Here is a 19,955-nt window from a genome sequence, read left to right on the forward strand (position 1 = left end):
GCACTCTCTCTCTCCCCCCCCCCGCCAAGCTCTCTCTCTCTCCCTTCCCTTCCCTCCCCTCCCCAAGCTCTCTCTCTCTCCCTCCCCTCCCCAAGCTCTCTCCCTCCCCTCCCCAAGCTCTCTCTCTCTCCCCTCCCCTCCACCTCTCTCTCTCCCTCCCCTCCCCAGTTTCTCCCTCTTTCTCCCCTCCCCAGCTCTCTCTCTCTCCACCCCTCCCCAAGCTCGCTCTCCTCTCCCCAAGCTCTCTCTCTCCCTTCCCCAAGCTCGCTCTCTCTCCTCTCCCCAAGCTCGCTCTCTCTTCTCTCCCCAAGCTCGCTCTCTCTCTCCTCCCCAAGCTCGCTCTCTCTCTCTCTCTCTCTCTCTCTCCTCCCCAAGCTCTCTATCTCTCTCTCCCCTCCCCAAGCTCTCTCTATCTCTCCTCTCCCCTCCCCAAGCTCTCTCTCTCTCGACCCCCTGCTTCCCCACCCCCCAGCTCTCTCTCACCTCCCCTTGTCGAGCGCCGCCGCAGCTCAGCTCTCTCTCTCCCCGCCCGGCTGCCTCTCTGCCTACCCGTCTGAGGATCAGCAAGCTCAACAGCGGAGGACCAGCAGGCTCGGACCGTTGTCAGGCTCTCGAAGGATCAGCAGCACACGTGGTCGGACTGATTCCGGTTCTTAGGCCGCACTTCCAGGTCCCACATTTCCGGTTCAGGCGGGAAGCATCGGGGGTGGGGACTCGACCGGGCGGGAGGATCGGTTGCGGGGACTCGACAGAAAAAGCACAGTGAAAATAGTCAATTTATTTCAAAATATGCTTACGTTTTGGTGATGGCCTCCAACGGTACCTTGAAGGACCCCTGGTTAGGCCACAGAAGCAACAAAAAAACTGAAAGAAGCAAGCCTGGCGCTTGTTCCGCTTAACTTTGCCCCGCTTCACCAAAGGGGTATTAAACAGGTTTTAGGCCTCTCATTCAGCTGCTTCATCAATGACCTTCCCTTCATGATAAGTTCATAAGTGGGGATGTTCGATGATGATTGCAGTGTTCAGTGCCATTCGCCAGATAATGAAACAGTCTATGCCTGCATACAGCAAGACATTCAGGCTTGGGCTCAGAGGTGGCAAGTAACATTCGCGCCACACAAGTGCCAGGCAATGACTATCTCCAACACGTGAACATCTAACCGCCGCCCCTTAACGTTCAACAGCGTTACTATCGCTGAATTCCCACCATCAACATCCTGGGGGTCACTATTGTCCAGAAACTTTACTGGACCAGCTACTTAAATACTGTGGCAACAAGAGCAGGTCAGAGGCTGGGTATTCTGCAGCCAGTGTCTCACCTCCTGACTCCCCAAAGCCTGTCCATCATCTACAAGGCACAAGTCAAGAGTGTGATGGAATACTCTCCACTTGCCTGGATGAGTGCAGCTCCAACAACACTCAAGACACTTGACCACCATCCGAGACAAAGCAGCCCGCTTAATTGGCACCCCATCCACTATCATAAACCTTCACACCCTCCACCACCGGCACACCGTGGCTACAGTGTGTACCATCTATAAGATGCACTGCAGCAACTCACCAAGGCTTCTTCGGCAGCACCTCCCAAACCCGCCACCTCTACCACCTAGAAGGACAAGGGCAGCAGGTGCATGGGAACACCATCACCTCCATGTTCCCCTCCAAGTCACTGACTTGGAAGTGTATCGCCGTTCCTTCATCATTGCTGGGTCAAAATCCTGGAACTCGCTCCCTAACAGCACTGTGGGAGTACCTTCACCACACGGACTGCAGCGGTTCAAGAAGGCAGCTCACCACCACCTTCTCAATTAGGGATGGGCAATGAATGCTGGCCTTGCCAGCGACGCCCACATCCCATGAATGAATTTAAAAAAAAATGAGTATATGCAGGGGCTCTTTTCAGACAGCCTACAGAGAGGCCTAAGTATCGCCACGCCAGTATGGTGTCGGACATATTTCAGGCGTCATTGGGGTGCAGGACATAGCCCCGTAAAATTGGATCTTTTTTTCCCCTGAGGAAGGGGTACAACGATGTCCAATTTGTACCCAACTGTCTTTTAGATGATATATTAAATCTTGTTTGCCTGTTCAGGAAGACATAAAAGATCTCATGTCACTATTCAAAAGCAGGGAATTTATCCTGATGTCCTTGCCACCATTCCTCCCGTAACCAACACCACCATAAAACAAATTATCCAATCACTCATTCATTTGCTATTAGTAAATTGCCGGTGTGTAAACTAGATGGGATATTTGCCTGCACAGCATCAGTGAGTACACTTCACAAGTAATCCATTGGCTGCAATGCGCTTTGGTTTGTGCTGAGGATGTGATAAGGTGCTCCATAAATACTACTTTATTCATTCTTCTGGCACGGGCTCGATGGGCTGAATGGCCTCCTTCCATGCTGTAACCATTCTATGATTCTATGATGATTCTACCTCCTTCCTACCTCTAGCCCTCAAATCATATCTTATTTGACATCCATTTGGTAATTTCCCCAACCTCCCCTTTTACTGCTTAGCGTTCATTTTTTTTCTTTTTCAAGGTCCTTGGGTGTTTTACTATGTTAAAGATGCTATATATATGCAAGATGCTATGTTTTCCTGCTTTTGTCTTTGCATTGCCTCTCCATACCTTTCCTTCATTGTTATTTTCTGTTTCTATTCTTGTATTTGCTTTCTTCTCAATCGCTTTCTGTTTGAGTCTCCACTTTTTGTCTCCCTCCCATTTCCGGGCCCCAAGTTTCCACATGATTTGCTCCTGACTGGTGTAGAGCGGAGAATCTTAGAAATCGGAATTCTCCACATTTAGTTTTCTGCAGTTCTAGTCAGGTAGAACAGTTTCATTTTGGAACAGAATTTTTTTTTCAAAAGGGGGCGTGTCCGGCCACTGACGCCTGATTTCAAAGTTTCCACAGTGAAAACGTACTCCAAACTAACTTAGAATGGAGTAAGTGAAGATTTTTGTACGCTTGAAAAAACCTTGTCTACACTTTTAAAAAATCAGGCGCAGGTTACAAATTAGGCGTAGGGAACGAGGTGGGGGGAGGGAAGTCATTAAATTCTACAATCAATCCTGAGTTATGCTTATACAAATATTATACAAATAAATCCAACCTGAATAAAAATTTATAAGCAAAGAAAAGATTAAATAAACCATGTTCCTACCTGTGTGAAAGTGCTTCAGGCAGGCCTTTCAGGCAGCGGTGTGGCGTCAGTGTCTCGACGGCAGCGGCAGGCAGCAAGCAGCCTTCGAGCTGAGCTGCGGTGCTTGAGGCAGGCCTTCATTCCCCGCGAAGATGCAACACTCGGACGGACTTGAGGCCATTCGGCCATGGGATTGCAGCGGCGTCAGTGGCTGGCCGGGAGCCGAAGAATGAACACAGGACACACGCAGCTGCAGATTTAAAATTCTTTAGGCCGTTCGGCCACGCTTATGGGGCGGCGTCAGTGGCTCGAAGGCAGCTGAAGAATCAGGAGCGGACGTGAGGCCATTCGGCCATGGGATTGCAGCGGCGTCGGTGGCTGGCCGGGAGCCGAAGAAAGAACAGCAGCAGCCTTCGAGCTGTGAGGGGGACTGACTGAGGCCATTTGGACAGGGAGAGGCAGCCATATCGACATCTTTATATTTAAATTTGCAGAATGGGTGCTGCATTGTCAACACCACATATTATGCAATGGTTTGCTTCCTCATGCAAGAAATTCTTTGCTCTTGGTGGACGTTGATCCATTGCAAAGTTGAATTGGCACTTTTATTTCTCCAAACACACAGTCCTTAATTTGCAGGCACCGGTTCTGCAAGTTTAGCAGTGAAAAGCTGAACTCACTGATTTCAGCAGGTGATTTATTCAGCAGTGCTGCTAAAAGCACTCCCTCACACACAGAAATATCAAAAAAATTAAAATACAAGCCTTTGCAGGGGTCCAAGAAACAAATCTTCACTTTTTCTGCAGTACTTTTAAAAATGGCCGAGTGCCAATGTTTACTTCAGACTATGCGTGCGCGAACGCTCCAACGCGCACGCGCAGGGTTGCCGGCACCAAGAAGCCTCATTTCAATTGTACCCGCCCCCTCCTACTTACAAAATCGGCGCGAGTGGTAGGCTCCGCCCCCTGTGCACCGCGCCAAGCAGACATCGAGCAGAATACCGCACTTTTTTTCTGGCGCCGTTTTCGGCTCAAAAAACAGGCGCCCAGCTCTGCGGTGTGCCTTTTTCGTCGCGTGTGGAAACTTGGGGCCCCAGTTTCACTATACCCTGTTGGCAAATCTATGCAAGCACCTCATTGACATCAAAATAGAGATGGTCAGTGATCATTTAAAAAATATGCAGAAAACATAGATTAACTCCATATCCACTCCAGATTTCCCTTTAGATACCGAGATACCCATAGATCTTGAATGTCCTGTTAAAAGATGCTGTTTGTGATCAGAATACCAAGATCACATTCTGCAGTGATGCCCTCCTTGTTCATACGGTCTGCCAACACTCACTATCTGGTTTTAAACATGAACAATAACCATTTGGGCAAATTACTCAAAAACGACCATGGGCACCCATGGAACCACATCTCTGCAAGTTCCTTCAGAAGAAGACAGAGGAAGAAAAGAAAGCGCGAGGAAAACGATGGCAATGTAATTGGATTTAAAGTATTTTGATGATGAAACCTGGTCAACACCAAGAGCACACCTTAGATTATAATTTCAGCCTGTCCCCTTGTAATTTTCTATTATACTTTATAGAAAAGTAAAGCAAGATTAATTCATGATGTCACACAACAATTTTTAAAGGTTCATCTCTCCATCAGGCTCTGTTAAAAATTACTTTTTTTTAAAAAGTTGACTAAAAATTCTGCCTAACCTTGACAAATTAGTTTGTATTGCAGTAGCTTTGTTTCCTCACTGATTATACTCCAAGTGCTGTTGTCACCTTGGGGAGAGGTGGTAGAAAGGAGTGGCTGTGCCTGACAGTATGAGGAGCTGAATGAACTTGCACTGTAGAATGACAAAATTGCTGGGCATCTTATGTTAAAGATGGTATCTGCTGATGTCAATTCATCTCTTAACATGACTGGGCTCAGTAATTCTTCAATGAGATCAGCAGCAGTCATCCTTTAAGTATGGAAGAGTGCCTTTTTAAGTGATATTATTGGTGAGAATTATTTGCAAGCTTTTACACTGAGACAATATTCTTCTTATAGCTAAAAGGCAATTCTTGTAACTTTACATTAGATGTACAAATTTTACGGCAGCAAATCCTCAAAGAACTGTTGTCCCAAGCATGCTTCAGTATGAGCGCAGGTGGCCATTTTTCATAAGTAAGTCGAGGTAGTGAGGCCTGGCAGGCCTTTCGCTGACAGCAATGGTGGGCAGCATCACAAGTGAGACTGATCCTGTCCTCATCTGATGGCCACCTATAAGTAACTTGTACAGAAGGGATCACTGAACAGAAATCAGGAGTGGAAACAATGGCTAATTTGTCCCACCCTAGCTCAGGTATACTGAGGCTATTAATACCGGTCAACTGCAGCCTTGGCCGCAATTTGCTAAATCAGCACTGGCCAGGGAATGAATCTGAGACTTGCCAGCACTATATTGCTCAATATCACACGTGCATTCACCTACTGAGTCATTTGGAGAACTGGGGAAAATGTAGAAATTTAAGCTATTTTCTCCCTGTTTTGGTCTCCATACTACAACTATTCCCGACTGACATCTGCAAGGCTGCTGTCTAACAGGCTACTAGGAAATGGAAGGGAATAGCCAAGGGTCACTTTAGCTTCAACTTAACCTCCCTATAAAAGCTAGTGAAGGAGCAAGTATTCAGCCTAGGCCACACATTGCTCAGGAAATTAGCACTTTAGTATGCCTTGCAACCAAACTGGCTAGACCTGTATTGCATTTGGGAAGCTCAGTCATCACTTTTTAAAGCATTACTGCTCACCTTGATTAAAAAACAATCCAGAAGTCCACAATACAACCAAGAACAGGGGATAGAATTCAATCGTGTTCTGCCTGTATGGATTCAAAACATAAAACAAGCATAACATAACTTACAGATGCCATTTTCAAAAAGGTATTTCATTAAAATTGCTTAAACAGTCCACCCCAAAATGTTGTCCCCTCCCCTCCTGAAGGTGCTGAATCACGCTGGGAATTAGTTTCATGGGTACAGGTTGTCCTCGGGTACCTCACTGTTTTTCACGTGAGCCTAAGTCACCTGGCCAGGTTATTAAGGAGAGTAAAAGGGGGTGGTGGACTGGAATCCTATAAAGCCTGATGCAGACCTCACTAAACATACATACTTACAGGTGAGGGTTACTGGATAGTGATCACCAACAGGAATCCGGGCTGGTTTTTGGTATTCTGGGGCACTGAGGCCAACTGTAGTGGCCCATCACTGTAATGTCTGTAAGCTTGTAATGTTTGTAGCTCCACACTGTGGATGTGGATGTATTATGTACTGCAATTGCACAGTTAATAATTAAACAGAACCAGGCAGATTTCCAGAGGCTTCCGACAGAGCTGCCTGCCATGTAGGAAGCTGTGTGTGCTTGTGCTCTGTGAATATATCATATTTGGCGATTGAGATGGGATTTTTCCGATGATTTAAAGCTTAAATTTTGTTGATGAAGGATTCAGCCAGCCGACAGAGAGACTTTGGAAGTTTCTGTCTTTGGAAAAAAGCTACAAAATCCAAGGAAAATACAGCACATTGTGAACAGCTAGAGATTAAAATGGCAGGTGTAATCAGATATTTAGGGGAATATAGACATGGCCTGGAATGTTTTAAAGCATATGTGGATCGGCTAGAAAAGTATTTCACTGCAAATAATCGAAGTTCCGGACAATGCAGTCCAGAACCGGGCTGTGTTGGAACGTAAGAAAACGATCTTCTTATCAGTGGCAGGTCCGGCATTATACGAAACCCTTGTAAATCTGCTTGTGCCTGACGAGCCAAAGGACACAACACTTAAAAAGATTTTAACGAAGCTGGAGCAGCACTATAACCCCAAGCCATTAGAAATTGCTGAAAGCTATCGTTTCGGGATTCAGAATCAAAAGTATCAGTGATTACATCGTTGCATTAAAAAAGCTATCGATGCACTGTAATTTTGGAAACTTTCAAAACCGAGCATTACGGGATCGTTTTGTTTGTGGGGTGAAAAATGATGCGATCAGAAGGAAGTTATTGATGACGGTTGACTTGACTTTTGAGATTGCTTGTCAGACAGCGAGGTCGATGGGCATGGCCAAACAATATTCTCGAGAATTAAATAACAATTACGGTCGTCAGTCAACCGAGGTAAATCACCAGCAGGTTCAAAGTAAAAGATGGTGGAGGCCTAAAGTCTCAGAAACTGGAAATTCTAACAGAGCATCGAAGTAGTGCTATAGGTGCCTGGACAACACATTGCTCAAAATTGTCCATACGTGAAGGCAGAGTGTTTCTACTGCAGAAAGACTGGGCATTTTGCAAAGGCATGTCGACTGAAGGATAAACCAGCTTCCAAAACTATGAGTCCAGCGTTCAAAGCTATGAGTAGAAATCCCAAGAGACTAAATCGCATGGAAGAACAACAGGACGAGGAGATGTTAGTGTTACACGTCATCAGGAGCACAAGGTTAATGGACAGCGATTCGGAAAGCATCAAAATCCACATAGATGTTGCGGGATTCAAGATACCAATGGAAATCGACACGGGTGCATCCGTGAGTGTAGTATCAGAGTCACTATACCGCGACAAATTGCGTGATTTCCAACTGGAGAAATCCAAGATAGAGCTGCGAGGCTACTTGGAAGAGAAAATTCCTGTGGTAGGCCGTATCACCGTACCGGTGAAATATAAAGATCAATTTCAGAACTTGCCTCTAATAGTAGTGAAAGGAGACAAGTCTGCCTTACTAGGAAGAAATTGGTTGAGCTTACTGAAGCTGGATTGGAGTAAGATTTTCTGTGTGGAAGCAAGATTTTCATCAACGGATGAGGTTATCAAGAAGTATCCAAAGGTGTTCTGCGAAACGGGCAGTCGATCCAAGGCTTCAAGGCGAGTGTCAGGGTACAGAAGGATGCTAGATCGGTTTACTACAAGCCATGTTCCGTACCATATGCACTCAAGGAGAAAGTTGAGCAAGAATTCAAAAGACTAGCGACTGAGAACATTATTTGTAAGGTAGATCGATGTAATTGGGCTACACCCATTGTTGGTGTACCTAAGTCCAATGGTAAGGTAAGATTGTGTGGTGATTATAAAGTAACCGTAAAGCAGGTTCTGGAGGGTAATGTCCCCAATACATTGCCGAATATAGAAATTTTGTTCACAACACTGACAGGTGGTCAGATCTTCTCAAAACTGGATCTTACAAATGCCTACTTACAGCTTGAACTAGATGAGGAGTCCAAGTCATGTTTGACTATAAATACTCATCTAGGCCTATATCAATTTAATAGGCTACCGTTTGGAGTGTCTTCTGCCCCTACCATATTCCAAGGGGTGATGAACCAGATTTTGCAAGGTATTGAAGGGATAGTATGTTATTTGGATGACATACTAATTTCACCACCAAATGGGCAAATTCATAATAAAATATTGAATGAAGTCCTCAAATGGCTAGAGAAGCACAGAGTACGAGTGTCTGCTCGCAAGTGTGAGTTATTTAAAAACTCAGTGGGGTACTTAGGGTACAGAGATGGTTTACATCCAACCATGGAAAAATTGGATGCAATTAGAAATGCACCCACTCCCAGGAATGTCACTGAACTTCGTTCATTCTTGGATCTTTTGAACTATTATGGGAAGTTCCTACCAAATTTGGCTACAGTATTACATCCACTGAATGAACCTTTGAAAAAACAGGTCCATTGGAAGTGGTCAAAAGAACGCGATACAGCATTCAAGGAGCACAAAAGCAAATTGGTAGAGAGCACCATGTTAGTTCACTATGACATATCTAAGGAGATTAAGCTAGCATGTGATGCCTCTCCATATGGAGTTGGGGCAGTAATCTCTCATGTATTAAGTAGTGGGAAGGAGAGACCAATTGCTTTTGCTTCACGCACTCTCAGTGCCAGTGAGAGTAATTGTGCGCAAATTGAAAGGGAAGCTTTGGCATTAATTTTTGGGGTCAAGAAGTTTCAAAAATACTTGTTTACCATCGTTACGGACCATAAGCCCCTAACAGCAATCCTCCATCCAAAGTCCCCAGTTCCAACATTAGCTGCAGCCCGAATGCAGAGATGGGCTTTGATTTTGTCAGCATATACATATGATATTGAATACAGACGATCAGCTGATCACAGTAATGCTGATGCAATGTCTAGATTGCCTTCCCCATCACAAGTTACACCCGATAGGGAAGAAGTGTTTAATTTTTCATACATTGGTGAACTGCCAGTCACAGCTGAAAAGATTGGTAGAGCAACCAAACGTGGCCCAGTGATGTCAAAGGTGTATGAGTATATTGCAAATGGATGGCCAAACCAGGTAACAGACAAAGATACACATCCATTCTTCATTCGTAGGAATGAATTATCAGTCAATAAAGATTGTATCATGTGGGGTGCAAGAGTGGTTATACCAAATAAATTCAGGTCCAAATTAATAGGAGACCTCCATGACCAGCACCTGGGAATGTGCTTGACCAAGAGTTTTGCACGCAGTTATTTATGGTGGCCAGGTCTTGATAAAGATATAGAGTACATCGTGAGTCAGTGTACGACATGTCAATTGGTAAGCAAGCAACCACCATCAGTACCATTACAGCCTTGGAAATGGCCTCCCAGGGTGTGGCAAAGGCTACATATTGATTTTGCTGAGTTAGAAGGACAACAATTGTTCATTGTGATTGATAGCCATTCAAAGAGAGTTGAGGTGTTTCCAATGTGGAAAATAACAAGAAGTAAAACATTGGACATTTTACGAAAATTATTTTCTTCATTTGGCCTCCCTGAAGAGATTGTTTCGGATAATGGACCACAATTTCGTTCAGAAAAATTTGTACAATTCACGAGCAAAAATGGTGTGAAACATACCAAGGTTCCACATACCATCCTGCTTCGAAGGGTGCAGCAGAGCGCATTGTACAAATTGTAAAACGTGCCCTCATAAAATAAATGTTAGATCCAAATCCAAGGAAACGACAGTTTGGATCACAAATTGTCTAATTTTTTGATTACATATCGAAATACTCATGCAACCACTGGTAGAACACCAGCAGAGTTGTTTCTCAAACGACAGCCATGAATCAGATTCTCGTTGTTAAAGCCAAATTTGGCACAGTCCATAGAAGAGACACAATTAAGGCAGAAAGAGAATCATGATAGAAGTAGAGTAAAAGAGAAAAGTGTGAAATTAAACCAGAAGGTGAGAGTGAAGAACCATCACCATAAATGGTTAAAGCAGTTACCAGGAAGAGTGGTGAAGATATGTGGTCCTCGCACATATTTGGTCAAGATGTTTGATAATGGACAGGTTAGGGTTGTTCATATTGATCATATTTTACCTACAGACATGGAAGGAGTTGAAGATGGGAATGATTCAATTATTTCTGACTCATCAGATAGTTTTGATATACCAGTAGCAAATCCTAAACCCAATGTACTGGAAACAAATCCAGGAGAGAATCAGAATGAAAGTCTGAGTCTGAGTCAGGAAAACAAGAGCCTGAAGTTAGAATGAGTTCAAAATGAAAATCAAGGAAATTCCGTGGAGGAAAACGTTCCTCAGGATGAGCCTCGAATGAGTGTGAAATCGATACCATGTTTGGAAGGTTTTGTTCGAGAGTGAAGGTATCCTCTTCGAAACAGAAAACAAGTGGTAAAGTTAAATTTGTAAATATGGAAAAAAATAAGTTTATATCCTGTGTTATGCATAAATATGAAAGTTTTGTATGATGTTTGTTATAATAACTTCTTCATTAAGGAGGGAGAAGGTTAATGTCTGTAAGCTTGTAATGTTTGTAGCTCCACACTGTGGATGTGGAAGTATTGTGTACTGCAATTGCACAGTTAATAATTAAACAGAACCAGGCAGATTTCCGGAGGCTTCCGAGAGAGCTGCCTGCCATGTAGGAAGCTGTGTGTGCTTGTGCTCTATGAATATATCACAATGACAACCCCATTGAGGTCAATACGTAGTCAGGGCTCAAACCTGCGCCATTCCTGGTTGTATAGCTCAGCTCTACAATGGGCACGCATTTACCAATTGAGGCACCAAGGGGGCAGCTCAAAGAGGTTTGACACAAAGCACAAACCAACTGTAAGGAGTGGATTTGTTTACAACAGCTTTTCAGAACCTGATGCGACAGGAAGCTTAGCGGGGAAGGCCAGAGTTCAAAAGTTTTGGCTGACCTTTGCATTCGGATGTCTTTAGGGTCAGGGTGTTGAATGAAAGAAAGAGATGAAATGTAGCAATGGTTTGCCACATCACGCACACGCAGGGAAGGAAAGGGAGAAAAAATGGTGGGAACACCTCCCATGTTACCCAAGTGGTTCTCCTGTTGTAACAAACAATGAAGAGCAGAGAAGGCTAAGAGGAGATTTGATAGAAGTGTTTAAAATCATGTAGGATTTAGATAGAATAAATAAAGAGACACTGTTTCCAGTAACTGAAGGGTCGCTAACGAGAGGGCACAAATTTAAGGAGATTGCCAAAAGAACCAGAGGCAACATGAGAAAACTTTTATTTTTACATAATGCGTGGTTAGGATTTGGAATGCACTGCCTGATAGGGTGGTGGATACAGATTCAAACGTAGCCTTCAAAAGGGAATTGGATAAATACTTGAAGGAGAATAAATTGCAGTGATATGGGGAAAGAGCGAGGTGGTAACAGCTGGATTGCTCTTCAAAAGAACCACGGAGACTCGATGGGCTGAATGGCCTCCTTCTGTGCTGTACTATTCTATGATTCATTGCAAAATTCAAACTACGTTTGATTATCCCACACGCCCAACACAGCAGAAAGCATTGAGGTGGGGGAGGGCAATGGAATTTGCGAGAAATAAATATTTACAGTGAATTTTTTTTCGATACACAGAAGTAGCATCATTCTCTCTAAAACATCATTAGTTTGGATGCAGTACTACGTTTTCATCAGACATTCTGTTCCGTTACCAAAAGGTAAGTCACTCTGCGGTGAAGACCGTTGCTTCTTGTTTTGAAGAGGGCGATTAGTGAACTTGAAAGATTTTAAATCAAAAGTACTTCCCTTTTAAAAGAGTCAGATCAGACCAGGTCCCTGTCTATCATTTTTTTGCTGGAAAAAGCACGTGTGTTTATGTCAGGTAGGGATAGGGTCAGGCTTGGTTGTGTTCGCCTCCACAAATGAATAATCTTCTTGAACTTGCTGTCTAGGTTCACACATGAAGAGCGGACATTTGGGCAACGTACTGGATGGCTGCGGCACCTGTGGATTGGTATTCCAGGACGATGGAAGAAGGGAAAGGAGAGGCCAAATAGAATTATTCAACTTAATGATCTGTAGCGTAACTCTATTGTAAGCAGCTGTCTAATTCTCTATGAATGCACGGATAGTGTCATGGCATCAGTGCTGTACTGTTATTCAAGGTATTTAAACTTTACATAACTCTGCCATTCCTTTTAAAGATAATGGAGCAGAAACGGGTCGCACCTACTGCTGTTGAAGTGTTTTTTGCCGCCGCTGTGGATGAGGTGGCCTCTTTCGCGAAATTCAGCTCTTTGGCAATTTTTTTGGAGCGGGCCAGCAGCCAGTCATAATGGGGGCGGAAGTGCAGCGGTGAGCACTCTAGAGGGGCGGACGTGGAGGCGGGACCGAGTTCTCTGCCGCTGTCAGTCATCAACCTGCCGCTGATGACGTCATGACGTGCAGGTGTCACCACGTCGCTCCCCTTCACTTAAAGGGAGAGCCTTCGCCATTTTAAAACTTTGGCCCAAGAGGGGGTGCCAGGCTGTTTGTTGGCAGCCCGGCCGAACCCGGGGGCATCATTGTCGGCCCGACCTGGCAGTCGGCTGACAAAAAAAAACATGGCGGCTGCGACAGTGCGTCCTCTCCTTGACGGGCCGCCCAGCCATGCAGCACACACTGCAAACACAGTGCACTGACAGAAAAAGCTGTCAGGGGCACCACGTGGCGGGACGAAGATTTTTGCAGGTGAATTTCACTGGAGCTGCGGGAGATCGACGGTGCGCTCTCTGATGATGCACTTTGGAGGGGTCGGCAGCAGCGGGGCGGAAGTGGGAACCGCCGGAAAAAGCACCAAGGTGAATTTCGCTGGCGGCGACCATTCGACCCCAAATCGGCGGCCATTCGACTCCGCTTTCCGACAGTAAGAGGCCTTTTTGGGAGACTGAATTTTGGCCCCAACCTTTCTTGTCTCCTCAATTGCTAAATTGTGCCTGTGTTTTTTGGGCATGTAACCATCACAATGCAATTGCACACAAATGACTCACCAATCGTGTGAAGTGAAATCTTGTGTTATCTAAAGGCTTGCTCCAAATTATTTACCAGAACTGTATCATTATATGGATATGACTCAATTAAGGTAAGGGACTGATGGGCGTTAATTGATGCCAATCAAAGATTGCAGCTGTAAGCAAATAAAACCTCAACTTTTTTCCTGCTGTGAGTGTAATCGTAGTGTGCGTGCGTGCGTGAAGATGTTGGGCAGAAAAGGATCAGGCTCAGCTGTGATGTGCTCCACAGTTAAATAGCTACTCAAAATTTACTGTCGAGACTCCTTAATCAAGAATGGGCACAGGTAGCACAAGGCTGCCATGCTACTGAATGCCAGCAAGAGTCAACACTTTCAAATGAGAAGGATAAAAACATTGAAAATATAAGTGGGTATTTATTTACTTCATACAATTAAAAATATACCTGCGAGTTTGTTCTTTCCAGGAAAGCAGGTGATTCACAGGAGTATAACTGTTTATGGTATGTTTACGGCTGTAATTGCTATGAAATACTAACCCTTCCCTACCCTAAAACCTAGTGTATCCAGCCTGAGTTGTTGGGAACTCTGAGGCTATAGTTCTGAAATGTCCATAGTTGTGAAATGGTAATGCTGCTTAGATATGGTACAGATCTGGCTCTTCCCCAGGGGTCTTCTAGAATTAAAAACCGTTAATTATATAATTATAGAAAAAAAAGATTGATTTACACGTAACAAACAAATTAATATTTAATGGGGATAAATGCACTAAGAATTTTCTTTTGATTTTAGAGATGAAAAATTAGAGCCTGAAAATGACTACAGTAAAAGATTGACCACAATCTCATTTAGGATCAAAATGGAATAAAAAGTCTTTAAGTCAATCCTTCAATGTTCACACATACTTAAAAGGCTCAAGTAAACTTACTGTGCACGAAAGATTCTTTCGAAATCCGGCGATCCTGTAACTGATGGTGGAATAACTTTATACTTCACCCTGGCATTTCCTACTTGCTTGGCAAAATGCGCTGCACATACAAAAGAAAATGTAATTCATGGGCATTAATTAAACTTTTTTTTTTAAAAGAGTGCAGGTGGCATTCCAACTGTACAACCACAGGCCAACTGCAAGAAGATACATATGCTGGGAGCACACAGAGATTTAAATAAATTGTAAGGGGATACCAACCGACAAGTCACAGAATTCTCATAGCCTAATGTGTGCTCCTAGCAACTCTTGTTTATTAATTGACCCCACATTTAAACATCTGTACACACAGGGCAGTATTGTGGGTGATGATACTGTTGGAAGACAGTGCAATAGGCAGGAGAAGCAATGTATAAAGGATTCACTGCTGGTGTGTGTGGACTTTAGGACTCATGCAAAATATTGAAGTTCAGCTGCAGCAACTCTTCTGTTCCAGACATTAACATACACATTTGCTTCGGCACAAACTACTTTCAAGGTGCTGCTCTGGTCATGATTTTGTCAGGACTAACAGCAGAGCCAGATCGCTGCAGCGATGGACACCTGGTGTGCATGACCCTGAACTATACTGAACCCAGGAGCGAGAGGTTTTCTTTGAAGCTGCCAAGCAGGACTACAATACTCTTCATGGCCAAGGGCAGACTTTGTAGATATTGGAGCCACCAACAGTGACGAGCAGGACCATGCATTGCGAAGAATTCTCACCTGAACCAGCTTTTTTAATTTGTCGCTTGTTTGCTGAGAATGGATCAGGCATTAAATTTAATACCTTTTGCTTTCTTGATTGCAACTCTTTAATGTCATTTTGAAGTAAACTTCTGGAAATATTGTTGCTGCATAAAGCTTTCCATCTGTTTTGAGGATCAAAAGACCATAGAGTAAGAGAAAAGCTGAACTCTATTTAGTTGTTGTTTTAATGGGCCAGTGCACAGCCAAGGTAACTCACAAAATCATTAGCCTGAATAGCAAAGAGTTGAGTTCAACTGAGATAAATTGTTGTGTCCCAAATTAATAAAGCAATAGCAAAGGTGAAAATTTAGGATCTTCCTGGTCTGTATAGCTCAGTATCACACCAAGCATTTCTCCCTCCAATTTTCTCTCCCAAATGAGGTAACTCGCTCCATATCATAGGCAGCGGCAGCTCTCCCACACCGTTCCCAAACAGTCATGCTTTGTGTCTCAGGCTGCACCATGAATTTCGGCAGTCTAGGCAATGTCAGGGAGCCACAGGTAAGCCTGACCCTGTCCTCACCCAAGAACCACATATGTACACTTCAAGCAGAGGTCACTGAATAGCAAACAGAAGCAGCAATCCTGACTAAATATTCCCCTCTCTCTCCCAGGGTTGCTAAGCCTAATTATACTCACTCCCTCCGCTGCCCATGCTGAGATCAACTGATTCAGCACAAATAAGCGATTGAATCTACTGCCTTCCTGGCCACTACTAACTCAGCATCTTGGTAGGTGTGCATTTACCTACTGACCCATCCTACAAACAAACATTAAGCAGAGAGAAGTCCATATAATCTGTGTGGTCAATTGTGTTGTACAGTAGTGCACACAGCTATTAGCTCAAAGATTACTATTTAAGTAGTCCACTTAGGGCCTCTGGTGGTAAAAATATAGTATTGCAGCAATATGCCCCTGCTCAGAGCCTGACAAAAACGTTCGGACATTAAGTCCCAAACAACTATGCCAACACATGTGTTTTCACACTTTGCTCACAATTTTCTGCTTTGGATCTATTCACATTTCAGACAGCGTGTCCTGGACTTCCTGATTCAAACTTAAAGGGCTCAATTTTCTCCACTTATCTGCGCCATTTTTTTGACGTGCGCCGCTTTTTTTGACCTAGTTTAAAATATCCAAGTTTCCCCAAAGATTGTGCGTAACTCAATTAGTAACAAATTTTTTTAGTTTTTTTTTTGTGTCATTGGGGGCGTAACCTGCCACCCACGCCAATTCTGGCCATTTAAGCAAGTTTGGCCACCTCCGATTTACTCCAATTTTTCTTAGGATGGAGTATGTGACCACTCTGGAAAAACCTTCTGGGCAGTTAAGGAAATCGGCCCAGGTAAGAGAATCAGCACAGCAGATGCAGTTCCACAGACCGGACAGCAGCAGCAGAGAGGGAGAGAGTATGGGAGAGGAGAGAGGGGCAGAGGTCTTTTGGCCAGAGTTAGGTGCGGCAACCAACACCGGGAGGCCCTTCGGCCAGGGCTAGCAGCAATAACCGGCATAGGAAGGGAGAGGTTCTTCGGCCAAGGTGAGGTGCGGCACCGGGCACCGGGGAGGGGAGGGAGGCCTTTTGGCCAGGGTTAGGAGCGGCACTGGGCACGGGAGCTGGGGGGCGGGCGGGGGGATAGACTTTTGGCATAAACACTTTTAGGACCTGAAATTGGTCGTTGCGTAAGGTCCGTCCATTTCTCGGTGGTATGCCAGTGGTGCGTCGTTTCATACTGTCAGCATACCGCCGAGACCGAAGAGGACAAAATTGGTCACAATTTTTTCGGCGTTATGTCGGCGGTGTGCCAGCGGGCGGTATGTAATCTAGTCCTCGATCCAGATTAACTTTCTCTTCGATGGACGGTGCAGCACTGAACTGCGCATGCGCCATTTTTTCCCCCCGTTTTTTTTCACTGAAACGTTTCACTCACGATTTCAGGGGGTCAGGGGTCACTCGCGCATGCACAGTGACTTGAAGAGGAGCGAGAGAGTGAGAAGGAGCAGCAAGCTAGTCAACGGGCCGTCACTTTAAAAACACATTGCAGAGTTAAAAAATATTCATAACTAATAATTCTACAGTTTGAAGAATGCGAAGACATATTTTACAAAGCAAAAATCATAAGAACAGAAATATTATTGAAATGTAAAAAAAAATCAAAGTGCAGGAACATCGAGATGGTCGGGAGGTTGAGGCCGCCCGCCTTCGACGAGACGGAGTTACCTGCCCTTCTCGAGAATATCACAGTGAGGTGGTCGTGGAAAGCCCCCCACAAAGGAATACAACAGGATATGGGACGAGATTGGGGAGGCTGTGTCCTCCACAAGTACCATGGTATGCAGCAGGGAAAGGTACCGTAAGTGGTGGAACGACTTGGTGAGGGTAGCAAGTGTAAGTAATAATTTTAGTTATGCACCCCCCCATGTGCCATGTAAATGTAAATGTAGGTTCAGTGTCACACGGATGATGTTATTTATCTTAAGGTTTTGGTGATGTATTCGTGCTTTCAGACAATGACAAGAAGATTAACGCAGTGTTTTGTGTGTGTGTGTGTGTGTGTGTGAGAGACACTGTGTGTGTGTGTGTGACCCTGTGTATGTGTGTGTGTGTGTGTGAGACCCTGTGTGTGTGAGACCCTGTGTGTGTGTGTGTGTGAGAGACCCTGTGTGTGTGTGTGTGTGTGTGAGACCCTGTGTGTGTGTGTGTGTGTGTGTGTGTGAGAGACCCTGCGTGTGTGTGTGTGTGAGAGACCCTGTGTGTGTGTGAGAGACCCTGTGTGTGTGTGTGTGTGTGTGACCGTGCGTATGTGTGTGTGTGTGAGAGACCCTGTGTGTGTGTGTGTATGTGTGTGTGTGTGTGTGTGTGAGAGACCCTGTGTGTGTGTGTGTATGTGTGTGAGACCCTGTGTGTGTGTGAGAGACCCTGTGTGTGTGTGTGTGAGACCCTGTGTGTGTGTGAGAGACCCTGTGTGTGTGTGTGACCCTGCGTATATATGTGTGTGTGTGTGAGACCCTGTGTGTGTGTGACCGTGTGTGTGTGAGAGACCCTGTGTGTGTGTGTGAGAGACCCTGTGTGTGTGTGTGTGTGTGTGTGAGAGAGACCCTGCATGTGTGTGTGTGTGAGACCCTGTGTGTGTGTGTGTGTGTGTGACCCTGCGTATGTGTGTGTGTGTGAGACCGTGTGTGTGTGTGTGTGACCCTGCGTATGTGTGTGTGAGACCCTGTGTGTGTGACCCTGCGTATGTGTGTGTGAGACCCTGTGTGTGTGTGTGTGTGTGTGTGAGAGAGAGACCCTGCGTGTGTGTGAGACCCTGTGTGTGTGTGACCCTGCGTATGTGTGTGTGTGTGTGTGTGTGTGTGAGACCCTGTGTGTGTGTGTGACCCTGCGTATGTGTGTGAGACCCTGTGTGTGTGTGTGACCCTGCGTATGTGTGTGTGAGACCCTGTGTGTGTGTGTGAGACCCTGTGTGTGTGTGTGTTTGTGTGTGTGTGTGACCCTGTGTGTCTGCGATGTTAAATGGATTGAAGGTTTTTACTTTGATTTACTTTACTTTCTGCAGAAAAAGATATCTGCAATAGCAGCCGATCAGCGGCGTATGGGGGGAGAACCCACAACCCAGGAGCCTCTGAGTGACATCGCGATCCGTGCCCTGTCCCTAGTTGGGGATAGCAACCGTGCCACCATTGGTGTTGACCCACTTGCACAAGATGGTCTGTTGAATACAATCCAGTCTGCGTTGCGGTCCTCTCATGTGTAATGTTGGCCTGATGTAATATAAGTTTATTGCACTGTAATGTTGGCCTCATGTGATGTACTGCAATGTTGGGGGCATGTAACGCAATGCATATATGTATTGTCTGTCTGCGATATGTAATGCAGTGCTGCAGCAGTGGTGGACATTTAAGTAAGACTGCGATAAGTCACTGTACTAGGTACTCATGTAACCATGACCCCTCCCCTGGTGCCAAGCATTTTAAAATATTGTTTTGTATTTCCAGTCTCGGATGATTAGACCACACCGACACAGATGACAGACCCAATGCCTCCATCTCTGGCATCACCCAGCCCTCTCACGACTTCACCACTGGCAGAAGTGAGGAAGATGAAGAGGAACAGGAAGAGGAAGAACTGCTGATCATACAGCCAGTGGAGGTGTAGGTGTAGTTGGAGACGGAGGAGGATACACCAGCTCCATGTGGGGCAGCTGGAACATCCTCCACCACCGAGTCTGTATTCAGGAGATTCCCCCATGATTCCTCTGATTCTGCCGGACCAAGGCGTGCGCAGCAAGGCACCCCCAGTGTTATAGTGCCTTTGCTGCAGCGACGGAGGTTGGTGCAGCAAAGGTCGGTTGCTGTAGGCGTGTACCAGGACATAGTGTGCCTGTCACAGGCCAGTGTCGACATAAGTCGAGAGCTGCTCAAGACCATGACTACAATAGCTGCAAACATCACGGCTCTATCAGAGCAGCAGTTGGAGGATATGTCGCGTATGATCGCGGTGGAGCGAACTGCTGATTCCGTCGAAGCTATGCAGCAATCGACGGGATCGGGACATGGCACGGAAGCCCCCTAGCCATAGTAGTCAGGTCGACAGCACCGGAGGGTGGAGAGCTGACATCATCTTCCAGCCCTGAAGCTGCACCTTCCACATCACGAGCTTCTCCTGAGACCCCGCGTTTGTAATGTCTGACCCCCAACAACAGCACTCTGGGTGTGGTGCTGCATGCCGGCTTGATATCAGCATGGGGAGGTCCAGGCTCAGGGCCACTGGGAAAGGGAAGGGTGGGAGTAAGAAGGGGGGAGGGGGGAATAGTCCCAAGGTGTAGCACG

The 19,955-nt window shown here is 45.4% G+C and overlaps 1 protein-coding gene across 2 annotated transcripts in view; it reads right to left on the minus strand.

Annotated features, from left to right (window-relative positions):
* The window catches only part of mgst2 (microsomal glutathione S-transferase 2), a 109,185-nt gene that overhangs the window by 72,767 nt on the left and 16,463 nt on the right, over nt 1-19,955 (minus strand). For both annotated transcript variants that reach the window (XM_070865455.1, XM_070865461.1), the window contains exons 2-3: nt 14,340-14,439; nt 5,944-6,014 (exon numbers count right to left, since the gene is read on the minus strand). In XM_070865455.1, the coding sequence (XP_070721556.1) occupies nt 5,944-6,014; nt 14,340-14,439 (171 nt within the window). The remainder of the gene's footprint in view (nt 1-5,943; nt 6,015-14,339; nt 14,440-19,955) is intronic.

The sequence above is a fragment of the Pristiophorus japonicus genome, chromosome 2 (genome assembly GCF_044704955.1).
Source record: "Pristiophorus japonicus isolate sPriJap1 chromosome 2, sPriJap1.hap1, whole genome shotgun sequence".
NCBI classification, from domain to species: domain Eukaryota; kingdom Metazoa; phylum Chordata; class Chondrichthyes; family Pristiophoridae; genus Pristiophorus; species Pristiophorus japonicus.